At 42.3% G+C, this 12538-nt stretch overlaps 1 protein-coding gene across 2 annotated transcripts; it reads right to left on the bottom strand.

Annotated features, from left to right (window-relative positions):
* Positions 1-1370: 1370 nt before the first annotated feature.
* rnf103 (ring finger protein 103) lies at positions 1371-11374 on the bottom strand. 2 transcript variants are annotated; one of them, XM_034134315.1, is made up of 7 exons: positions 10751-11374; positions 10166-10311; positions 9220-9335; positions 7721-8143; positions 5043-5175; positions 4378-4464; positions 1371-3772 (listed from the first exon to the last, which is right to left on the bottom strand). In XM_034134315.1, the coding sequence occupies exons 1-7, from the start codon at positions 10980-10982 to the stop codon at positions 2762-2764; spliced, it is 2148 nt and encodes a 715-aa protein (XP_033990206.1). In that variant the 5' UTR covers positions 10983-11374; the 3' UTR covers positions 1371-2761. The 2 variants fall into 2 exon arrangements, with proteins under 2 accessions (XP_033990206.1, XP_033990215.1); XM_034134324.1 differs by having other exon boundaries at positions 10757-11372.
* Positions 11375-12538: the final 1164 nt, after the last annotated feature.

Genomic DNA, 12538 nt, shown 5'->3' with positions numbered 1-12538 from the left:
TGAATACTTGTAGTAATGTAGCATCTGAAAGCTGTGATCTCAACAAATTCATTTTTAAAATATCCAATCAACCTTCTGTATTGTTTAAGGTCAGTCATCATACAGCATTGATTGAATAATACCTCCGTTGTTGGAGCTGAATTAATAGTTTTTTTTGGTAAGCTCTAAACATGTCTGACATATCATACTGTAACATTGACATGGTAAACACATCAGCAAAAAGAGGCCCATTCCCATAAGACTTAGAGCAACATGCTCATCCCATGGGAGTCCTGTGTGTGTTCACTTGATACACTCCAATACTCACTATCCTTTTAGCTCTACTTTGGCTCCTGTAGAACATATCTGTCTCTGGATCTGCTTTATTCTCCTCTTTAGTCACCAGCTCTCAATGACTCTGCTGTTTGTAGGTTTATTAGAATTCTTCACTGAAACTGCTGCTGGAAACAAGGTCGATAAAAGCAGAGTTTAAATTAAAAGCAACAATCTAAAGAGGCTATAATGCTGACTGCATTTAGAAATAAGTTGGTTAGTGCTGTAGCAGCCCTCAGACTGCTCTCCTGAGCTTCTCAAAGTCACATGCAGAGGCCTCAGGTTGTTGGTGGAGCCCACTCACGTCTAAAACGTATTATATTAAAAAGTGTCTTTTTTAAAATACATTATTTGTTTCAAAAACATTTCTGGCTGATATGTCCCTGAATTATAATTGTTGTATTCCAACAATGTGGCCACATTGTTGTGTGTTGACATGTCTGAGTACTCTGGTGCAGACTTGACATGCAGACCCAATGGAGATAAAAGAGTAAAAGGTGCATCAGGCTTGCTCTTGTCTTGCTTTGAGTTGGCAGATGCTCCACTGCATCGACTTAACTTCTAGAATGGGTCCATATTCTAGTTAACTTTACAGTTTTTCTTTGATAGAAAAATCTTAAACTAAAAAATAAAGGCAAATACTGCCAGTGAAGCAGTCAACTGGGTTAATATGAGGGCTGATACCAGCATTCATATATGCACCATTTTAGAAAATGGAAGTCCCTATCTGTTTTAGATAAAGAAATCCTAGCAGAATTGGTATAGCAACAGATCAATGTGCCTCTAACATAATGTTATGCACGTGCTGAAAATCAAAGTGAGTACTGTGATCATACAGTAGACTGTCCTCCCTTGAGGTTTAGAGCAAATCAGGTGGTTATTGGGCTTGAATGTAATTTAGAGATGAGTCTGTAAATCTTGGGCACAGTCAGAATACAATGAATGATGACTGTATATTGGTTCAGTGATCAAACACAGATTTAGCATTGAATTTGTAAATGCACTATATTGAAAAACGATTGGATGTGATAGGGCAGAATTAAGGCAGAAACTATTAATAGGTGGAGGGCAGGAAACTTGTTTAAGCACATTCAAAATAAATACTTATACAGAAATTAAGATTCTGGGGAGTTGCCAGTATGGTGATGTCAATACCTTCAGAAATGTTAAACACATACATTCAGCATGGAAGTGTTTGCAGTTGCAGTCAGTCATAACACAGGACGTAGTTCGTACAATTGTCTTGTGATTCAGTTACTACAAAGTGTGCTTGTTTACTCTGGATAAAGAACCCATGGCGAGTGGGCTGTCATAGTTTCACTGTCTGCTAATAGCGGCCAGTATATTGCCTCCAACATTAGGAGAAGCAAGCTGATTTATGGCTTTATGACAACAGGATCCCGCCACCTGTCTTTTTAACTTCTCTACTTTCCAACCTGGACCCAGTGTCCCCATGTTTATATGTATTAATGGGGACAACATGTTTTGACAATAACAGTCTGCAATGTAATCGCTCGATAAGTGTCAGACAACATTATAGTAAGAGAAATACAATGTTTAGTTCTACATTTTGCTTCTCTGGTCTGTTTGTTATTGAGTCATGTGACTTGTTGCTAGAAGACACTGGCTGAAAGCTGGTGTCAAGCCAAGGTTATCAGATGTGTTGAAGTACAAAGAGCTTAGCAAAGTGTTGATTTGACATGTAATGGCAGAATATTTAGCTGATTTCCATAATGCAAATGCAACACAAGATTTCAGAAGAAGACTTCTCCCTTAGCTTTTTTTCTCTAGAGGGTCCTGTTCATGATGTAGTCAATCTTTTATATTACAATCAGGCCTTTCCGTGGCAGGAGCAAGCATTCTTGGACGTAAATTGGAGTTCGTTTAGCGACTGCTGGCTGCAGCACTCCCTCTCAATACTGAACCGATTTCAAAAATATTAGGCCCGTTGGTCATTATGACATGTGAAAAAAGGTCCAGTTTAAAAATATCTAAGTAAGCCTTCCCGGTCCCAACTTTACCAAAAGCAACCTGTTATAATATCAGACACAGTCTCAGTGAGCTCTGAGCCAATGAACAATGAGAGCAGAGAGGACACATGAAGCAGAGCTGGGCCATATGAAGAAAAACAAATATCACCTTATTTTTCACCAAATATTTCAAAATCGAATTTTGTTTTTACTGTTGACTATTGGGGCCTTCACAAATGATTTACACAATGACATTTTTGATAAATAATGAGGTTATAATGATTAAGTGGGTAAAGTAAACAGCTGAAATCTCTTTTTAGTTCATAGAATGACATCCATTCACTGTAATAGAGCCTTCAAAACTAGGAAAACACACTTATATATATTACGATATAAGATATTACCATAGCCAAAATGTAAGACAATATCTAGGCTGATCAATTTAACATCGATACACAGCCCTAAGTAAGACGTATGCATCAGTCCTGCAGGGTGTTTCCCGTGGAGCTTCTGATTGCAGCCCTCTGCAGCTTCTTCTTGTAGCTGGGCCAGCGACACACCGGGCAGCAGTGTCTGCCGGAGGCCAGCCACACCACGATGCACTGCTGGTGGAACACGTGGCCGCAGGGCAGGGCCATCAGCAGCTCCTCACTCACAAAGTTCTCCAGACACACCACACACTCCAGACACTGCAGGACGTCACGGGGCCACACCGACCAATCACAGTGCTGATAGTTGGAGATGTCTTCGGATGTCAGGCTGCCGTCCTCCACCGTACTGTCAGCTAATGGTGAGCTTCTGTTCCCATGACGACAGCAGAGTGGTGATGCAGCAGCACACACACACTCACAGCTACTGCTGGGGTCTGTGTTTGTGTGCACACACAAATGTTTACCGCTGTCCTGACTGCTCAATGAGCTCTCGTGTTTCTTGCTGCTGTTTGGAGATCTGATGGGAACTGCATCCAACTGCTTCATGCTCTCTGTGTCTGAATGTGAACTATCTGTCTCTTCATCCAGCTTTACACCCCCCCCCCCTCCTCTGTCCGGACCAGCAGCTCTGAACCTCCAGGTTGGCAGGGTGTCAATATACTCCATGTTTACTAATGGGCGCAGCCAGAGATCAGGGAAAGCCAAACGCTCTAATAAAAAGTTGGGGTCGACCTCCCAGTCTGAGTAGTCAGATGGGACCTGCTGCAGCGCTGCGATTGGGTGGAGCAGATAGGAAGTGTACCAGTCCCACAGATTGGACAGCCACTCCAGGTTTGTGGTGCTGTCCTCTTGGCTCCTCATGCCACAGCGGCGTTTCTTTTCAAAGTAGTCGACGAGCAGGCCGTGAGCCAGGTAGGTGGACAGGAAGAGGGCTGGGTGGGAGCAGTAGAAGGTCCAGTCAGCTCTCACCAGGCTGGCCAGGGTGGTGGTGTCAGCATACCGGAGCAGCTTCAGACTGTAACCGTACAGAGAGTCCAGGTAGGGCAGCTGGAGGAGAGCCTGAAGGAGGGACCAATCACTGATTAGTGATCAATACTATCAATTCAACTCAAGTTCAGTCAATAGTGAGGCTGGTATAATCCCCTGACCAAAGGAAAAGATAGAACCCACTGAAATCAGGAAAATCCACTAAGCCATGGTTCATATCAGCAGACACACCTTGTGAATAGCAAAGTCAAATGTTTTTTGAGTGATTTTTAAAAGTCAAAAGTAGCTCGAACAACACCTCCAATCTTTTTTTACTGATACCCCTGACTCAATTGGCTTTTGTTGGAAGCGAGGGGTTCACATACTTTTCCCAAACTACACTGAATGTTTGAATAAACTATTCAATAAGGACAAGAACAAACCAATCAATTGTGTGCTATTAGTTCAAATGGATTGTGTTTGTCTATAATTGTGACTAAGATGAAGATCAGATCACATTTATTGACCAATTCATGCATAAAACCAGGACATTCCAAAGGGCTCTCATACTTTTTCTTGCCACTGTATATGCTCATTCACAAAAGGATCTTGCCCATGGACACATTAAACCCCCTCTATCTCCAGAGCAACAGAATGTAACTGAAGTTAGTTGTTGTTGGGTATGAATGATTTCCTACCAGAACAGGAAGCCAGGACCCCAGCAGTATAGAGTTGTATGTTCCAAGTGTTCGGATAAGAACTACAAATCTTTTCACGGTTGCTCCCTGTCCATGAAAATGAAAACATGTTAAAAGTAAACTGGACAGAAAATACAGAACTAACTGGACATTTCCTCTCTCTGTCTAACACTCTGTATAAGGTGTCTCATACATTGTGAAATAACTATCCAGAAGATTTCAATAAAAAGCAGTAACACAGTGTAGTAAAACTGCATAAACGATATACATTTTGACTAGTGTTAGGTAGTTTCATTTGCAAAAGTGCACCATATTTTCAAAGCTGATCATGTAAAATATTAAGTAGGTCAAGTGGCTCATGTAGCTCTGCACCTGATCTCTCCAGCCGGAGTGGGGGACTGGTCTACAGCATGGGAAGGCAAATGCAGAAGAATGATGCAGAAAAGGCCAAATGTGACAGCTTTTGTTCTGCCTGTAAGTTGCAACTGTACAGCACATATGCTTTTTCACTTGCTGTTATGTTCTTTTGGTATTCATAAATACGCTAGTAATCTGTGTCTTTTGGAAGAGAGATGGAAAAAATAAGAGGTAAGGTTCCCACAGACCAATGAGCCATTTGTCTAAATTGTACTTAAGTACGTTGCTTGAGTAAAAAAACAAGTGACCTGTGTAATGAAGAGGTCCATCCAGGCCAGCAGGTTAATCAGGACCAGACTGAGGACAAACAGATCGTTGACCTCCGGCTGGACCCCGCGCAGGAACGTATCCATAGCAGCCAGGGACAGGAACTCCCCGATACTGAAGAGAGGAGGGGAGGAGAGAAGGAAGAGAAGCAAAGGCAAGGCAAGTTGATTTATATAGCACCTTTCAGCACAAGGCAATTCAAAGTGCTTTACAACAATGAAAGACATTAAGAAAATGGCATTTAAAATCAGTCATTAAAAAGCAAAGATAATAAAATAAACATTAAAAGAAAAAAATACATGGATAAAAGTTACAGTGCAGTTTAAGATGTGAATAGTTCAATTGAAAGCAGCGGCAAAAATAAAAGTCTTCAGCCTGGATTTAAAAGTAGTCAGAGTTGCAGCGGACCGGCAGGTTTCTGGGAGTTTGTTCCAGATATTTGGAGCATAATAACTGAACTTCTCCATGTTTAGTTCTGACTCTGGGGACAGAAAGCTGACCAGTCCCTGAAGACCTGAGAGTTCTGGATGGTTCATAATTTAGCAGTAGGTCAGAAATGTATTTTGGGCCTAAACCATTCAAAGCTTTATAAACCAGCTGCAGTATTTTGAAATCTATTCTTTGACACACAGGAAGCCAGTGTAAAGACTTCAGAACTGGACTGATCCACTTTCTTAGTGTTAGTGAGGAACCAGTGTAAAGACTTCAGAACTGGACTGATCCACTTTCTTAGTGTTAGTGAGGAACCAGTGTAAAGACTTCAGAACTGGACTGATCCACTTTCTTAGTGTTAGTGAGGAACCAGTGTAAAGACTTCAGAACGGGACTGATCCACTTTCTTAGTGTTAGTGAGGAACCAGTGTAAAGACTTCAGAACTGGACTGATCCACTTTCTTAGTGTTAGTGAGGAACCAGTGTAAAGACTTCAGAACTGGACTGATCCACTTTCTTAGTGTTAGTGAGGAACCAGTGTAAAGACTTCAGAACTGGACTGATCCACTTTCTTAGTGTTAGTGAGGAACCAGTGTAAAGACTTCAGAACTGGACTGATCCACTTTCTCAGTGTTAGTGAGGAACCAGTGTAAAGACTTCAGAACTGGACTGATCCACTTTCTTAGTGTTAGTGAGGAACCAGTGTAAAGACTTCAGAACTGGACTGATCCACTTTCTTAGTGTTAGTGAGGAACCAGTGTAAAGACTTCAGAACTGGACTGATCCACTTTCTTAGTGTTAGTGAGGAACCAGTGTAAAGACTTCAGAACTGGACTGATCCACTTTCTTAGTGTTAGTGAGGAACCAGTGTAAAGACTTCAGAACTGGACTGATCCACTTTCTTAGTGTTAGTGAGGAACCAGTGTAAAGACTTCAGAACTGGACTGATCCACTTTCTTAGTGTTAGTGAGGAACCAGTGTAAAGACTTCAGAACTGGACTGATCCCCTTTCTTAGTGTTAGTGAGGAACCAGTGTAAAGACTTCAGAACTGGACTGATCCACTTTCTTAGTGTTAGTGAGGAACCAGTGTAAAGACTTCAGAACTGGACTGATCCACTTTCTTAGTGTTAGTGAGGAACCAGTGTAAAGACTTCAGAACTGGACTGATCCACTTTCTTAGTGTTAGTGAGGAACCAGTGTAAAGACTTCAGAACTGGACTGATCCACTTTCTTAGTGTTAGTGAGGAACCAGTGTAAAGACTTCAGAACTGGACTGATCCACTTTCTTAGTGTTAGTGAGGAACCAGTGTAAAGACTTCAGAACTGGACTGATCCACTTTCTTAGTGTTAGTGAGGAACCAGTGTAAAGACTTCAGAACTGGACTGATCCACTGTCTTAGTGTTAGTGAGGAACCAGTGTAAAGACTTCAGAACTGGACTGATCCACTTTCTTAGTGTTAGTGAGGACTCGAGCAGCAGCGTTCTGAATTAGCTGCAGCTTTCTAATAGATCTTTTAGTGAGACCTGTAAAGACACCATTACAGTAGTCCAGTCTGCTGAAGATAAAAGCATGGACAAGTTTTTCCAAATCCTGCTGTGACATTAGTCTTTTAATCCTAGATATATTCTTAAGGTGATAGTAGGCTGACTTAGTAATTGTCTTAATGTGACTGTTGAAACTCAGGTCAGAGTAAATGACCAACTTTTATACGTTCTGCCTTGGCTCCAAAAATCATTACCAGACAATTGAAGAAAAGATGAAGAAGAGTGAAGAAGAGTGAAGAAGAGTGAAGAAGAGGTGGAGACAAAGAGCAGAAAAGGAAGGAAGAGGGGTGAAGAAGACAAAAACATACTTTATTAATCTCCAACAGGGAAATTACTTTTTTTAATTCTGGTGTTTACACACATGCAGGATAGGGGAGGTGGCAGAGTGAAGGGGCAGCCAGCTCGCCGGAGCAGGTGGGGGGCCTTGCTCAAGGGCACCTCGGCAGGGCCCAGGAGGTGAACTGTCAGCTCTCTAGCTACCAGTCCACACTCCGTTAAGGAGAGGAGTGAAGGAGTGGAGGAGTGAAGGAGAGGAGGAGTGAAGGAGGGGAGGAATGAAGGAGTGAAGGAGGAGAGGAGTGAAGGAGGAGAGGAGTGAAGGAGTGAAGGAGGAGAGGAGTGGAACAAATTCTATTTTTTTTTATGTACAATAACTCATCATTTAAAATGTTTAATGTGCACCTGCTGCCATAGCGATAGATGCCCTCAGGCATCTTGAGAATGTAGGCGGGGCTCTGTGTCACATCTATCTCTGATAGGCTGCTGTGGTTTTCCCAGTGATGTACGTCCACAAAAACAAACTCGATCCTTCCAGTAAACTTGACGGACAGCGCAGAGAAGAAGGCGGGGGGCTGGGGCAGGCAGGCGAACAGGAACATCTTCACCGGGTGGGCGGGGTCAGAGCGCCACTCCTCCAACAGCTGCTCAGACTGATGCAGTGTTTTGATTCGATGAGCCACATGTGAGGTCATCCAGCGGAAGATGTGTTCAGGTTCAATGCGACGGCCATTGTATTCTTTAAGCATGACTTTGCCCTTTGATGCTGAAGTCTGAGGAACGGACATGATGAGAGTGGAGCGCTGCCAGCCACGCTTGATACAGGACCTGGGGACGGAGCAGAGAGGCACCATGTCAGTATACAATCACACACCTAGTCTCCTACAGACAGGAAAACATAACGTGTGGAAGCTGACAACTGCTGGATGGTTTCCCCCCCCACACTGACAGCCCCACATCAATGGTCCTGTTCATCACTTGGTTTACAACATGGCAGGTTGCCGACCCAAGGCTTTTTCATTTATTATTTCTGTTGCACAGTGGATGGTCTTTCTAATGCAACAACTCTTATAGTATGAGGTGATACTGTGACACTGAAATAGATATACGGGAGATTGCTGTATGTGAATGAGGAAAAGACCGAGTGTGTGAATGAAGGCAAACTGAAATGGTTTGAAGTCTTCATTCATTGCAAACTGGCCTATTTTTGGTCAGCTACTTGTTATTCTATTTATATTACACATATGGGGAGGAATCAGTCAGCAATCAGATAAATGGAGTGGAGTAAATAAATACAATATTTACGTTCGAATTACATTAAAAAAAAGAGAGTAAGTTAGGTAGATTTCTCAAAATTCTAGTTTAGCAGCCATCTGCAGCGCCATCTTAGTTGTATGTTCGCACCAGCAGATACCAAAGCAAATTCCTTGCATGTGTTAACGTACCTGGCAATAAACTTGGTTCTGATTCTGAGCCCTTAAATATTTGAGTAGCTGTCCACGACGAATTCATGATGATGCCGTAGCATCCCCTATAGCTGAAAAGTTCCTAAGTTTGGCAGACCTATAGTCAAATACAAAATCAAATGGTATCAACCCACAATGGAATTACATACAGAATTTATGGTCGGACTAAAATGTGCCTTATTTTTTCAGTAATGGCGATCGTATCTTCCACTTAATACTGAACTTGTGGCATTTGAATTTTGTCTATAGTTCAAATATCTCATTAGCTAGTTTTTCTACAAAAAGAAAACCTTCAGAGGTAGAGAAAGATGAACATTAGAACATCTCAAACAAATAAGAAGAAATATAATTGTCTTACTAACACAATTGCTCCACATGCTTCTGCCCGATGAGCATTATGTGTCATTATGTGAATTTGAAGTAGGCCCTGCATCCCACCTGTAGTCATTAGAGCAGTTGAAGGTTCCAGTTCTGATCCCAAACTGAGACACTTTCTGCACCATCTTCCCCCAGTTAGACTGACTGAGCAGGGCCTCCCGGTCCTTGGCAATGACCTGCAGGGTCACGGGACAGGACAGGGTCACACAGCTAATACCAAACAATGTTCTACTTCCTACAACCATGAATGACAGAAGTGGTTTAACACCATGAGGTGTGAACCTGATTGCAGAAAATAGACTGTAGACACATGTAGCAGTTAAATGTTCTGTCCGACTCATGAATGGATCTGAAGTTCGTCATACATTCTTTGCCACGGAATGAAATGATTTTCATTACTGCCTTAACTGTTGTCTGATAGAGTATACAACAGTTAGTGAAATGCCTAAAATATGAAATAAAGTACCACTAATCAAGGGTGTTCACTTTCTTGGATATGAGCTCCTGATACTACCATGTGATTCACATCAGCATACATCGTCTGGGAGAGAGAAAGATATGACTTTAATGGTGATCATATCACTGCAATAAACAGAGTAACAGAGACGTTTAGGCTGCTCTGTGACCGCATTAAGCTACTTGCCCTGTAGCAGTAACAACACAGAATTATACAGAGCGCATTCTCTCTGTGGGGGGGGCGCCACAAGCTGCCGGGATGTCCCGGAGGAAGGTGGCTAGTGGCTCTAGAGCTTTGCAGCACTTTGCCCTCTCTCCCCGCTCCTTGGGGCCACTGTGCACAATGTGAAATGTCCACAGTGCATCAAGGCTCTGTGGAGATATTGCAACCACCCGACCCATCTTCAAACCAGGGATGGCAATTTAAAGCAAAAATACTATTTCATAATCATTATTGAAGACTATTTCATCTCCACTCATCTAGTAATATAATAATATGTGTACCTAGATGCGTACAATACATTCATATCTCCTACTAGAGTGTTATTACCTGCACCAGCCATATCCCATCTTTAGTGTCCTCCACTAACTCATAGAAGTGCATCTCTCCACTGAAGATGGTGCTGCCGTCTCCTGCCTCCGTCTGCTCCTTCTCCTTCTTCATGGCTGAGTACAGCTCTCCATGTGTCAGCTCTCCTGTGGGACCAGTTACAAAGAGTTAGACGTATACACCCAGATCCTAAAGTGAAACATGTTTCTGAATGTTTTAGTCTCATATGTGTAAAGTTAGTATAGAAGAATGGTTTGTTTTTGTTAAGAAGTGCTGCATTTAGAGGTTATTTTTTCAGTAAAATCATTTATTAAAGCATTTTCCAAAATGTCTCAACATAAAATATTTTGTGTGTAGGTTGGGCCAGTATACACTGTAGGATCGTTGTAACTGTATGATTAATATTTGTTCTGTAACATTTCACTCAATGTGAAGAAGAATGATATTAGTGAATCACTTGATACAAAATCAACACAATATGTTTAGACCAACTTTGGCATCATGAGCGAATCTCTACTAGATAAAGTGCATATAGTAGCAATTTGCATTATTATAGGACGAATGTGTGCCCCCTCCCCCTCTTACCCTTACCTGATTTCTCTACCAGCTCGCTGACATCCTTCTTCTCGGCCAGGCCGGAGTAAGGCAGCCCCCTGCTCTCCAGGATGGTCTTCAGCTTCTTGTAGCTGAGGCTCACGGGGTCCACCAGGTGGGTGGAGAACATCCCAGTCTCATACCAGACCACTGCCTCAAAGAGCCTCGCTAGCATAAACAACACCATAAAATACAAGAGCAAGAAGAACAGCTTTATCCACATCTTGTAGCTGTCCGGGAGCGCTGCTGAAAGTCACTGTCATAGGCTTCCGACAACCAGAACAGACATTAGCTCAACATGGAGGAGTGTAGGCCGGTCGCACTGTCCTCACCGTCCGGCTGAGAGGGGCTAACCCTGACCGTCTACTGCCTTCACCACTTGTTTACATGAATGGTGACAGCTAGCTGGTTAGCTTAGCATCGTAGGTAGGCCTCGACACTGAGCAGTCTGTCAAACAAAACAAACAGTGTCCGCTGCACGCGCGGCACTTTCCCGCGGCCTGTCAGTAGCGCGTGACCCGTTGCTGCTGTGCTTGCGGATTTTCATCAGAAAGTGACAGTAATGACCGAACTGATTACTGCTGCGATCAGCTGGTGCATATAGCAGCCACGTCACATCCGGTTCCACTTCACAGCTATAAACAAGCAACAACATCGAAACTAATGAAATGTCAACAATGCAGTTCTAAATCTGGGTTCCACTTCAAAGTCACCACACACGTGTTCAGTCAAATGTGATAACAGCGTTAACCTCAGCACGTGCTCTATATGTTCAACTCCAGTGGAGCAATACTGCTCAGATATTTGACAGAGAAAAAATGATATAGCCTGCCCTATTACATCACCGGACTACACCTATTGGTGCATTAATGTGTTCAGCATCTAACGTTGCTGCTGGAATGGGGGAGCCCATTTTAAATACTTGAAATACAGCTGTAGCTTAATTTATGTTAATGCAGTAGGTTGCAATGATTCTTAAACATGTAGGCCTATAAAGGAACTAGTAACTAAAGCTGGTAATTAAATGTAGTGGTGGAAAAAGTACAATATCTGGCACAGAGACGGAGGGGGGACAGAGAGAGCTGAGTAACAAGACTGAACTATTATTAATAGCTGATTAAAAATAATGAGCTGCCTATCTTCCATTTCAGCTCTTCATATTAGGCTACAACCCTAACACAGCTGTCCTGAGATCAGTCAGATGACCTAATAATAACTACCTTACGTCAGGGGGGTCCAAACTAAGGCTGCGGGGCCAACTGTGGCCCGTGGACCCTTTTGAATTGGCCCCCAGCTAATTGAAAAAGTATAGGCTAATGGAATATGGCCCACACATGAAACTCAGAATTAATGTGTCAATAGGCCCAATTTGTCAAATAGATTCAGTGCAGTTACCACTGTAAAGTGTCTTTGAGCATCTGAAAAAGCGTTCAAAATAAAATGTATTATTACTAAATCCAGTCGATTAAGGTTGAAAACATTTTTCTAACAAATCTTAGTTGATAAAAAAAGCCCAATAACTTATTTCCATAACTTGAAATAGACCCTCCATATTTCCCCTTGTTATAAGCAATCTGAGGCTAAGGAATGAACTGCAACACTTTTAGTTACACAATAAAGTAAACCCTCTGGAGAGCTGTGAAGGAGGCTGTTTTCTTAAAGCATATTCTAGTATCAAGCATCATTTACCTACATTTGATTGATTTTGCTAACTTATAACTTAACTTATAACAGTATACCTCACCTCTAGTCAGGGGCCCATCCTCAGTATGTTTTTCT

The sequence above is a fragment of the Trematomus bernacchii genome, unplaced genomic scaffold (genome assembly GCF_902827165.1).
Source record: "Trematomus bernacchii unplaced genomic scaffold, fTreBer1.1, whole genome shotgun sequence".
NCBI lineage: Eukaryota > Metazoa > Chordata > Actinopteri > Perciformes > Nototheniidae > Trematomus > Trematomus bernacchii.
This window is presented reverse-complemented; position numbering and strand designations above follow the sequence as displayed.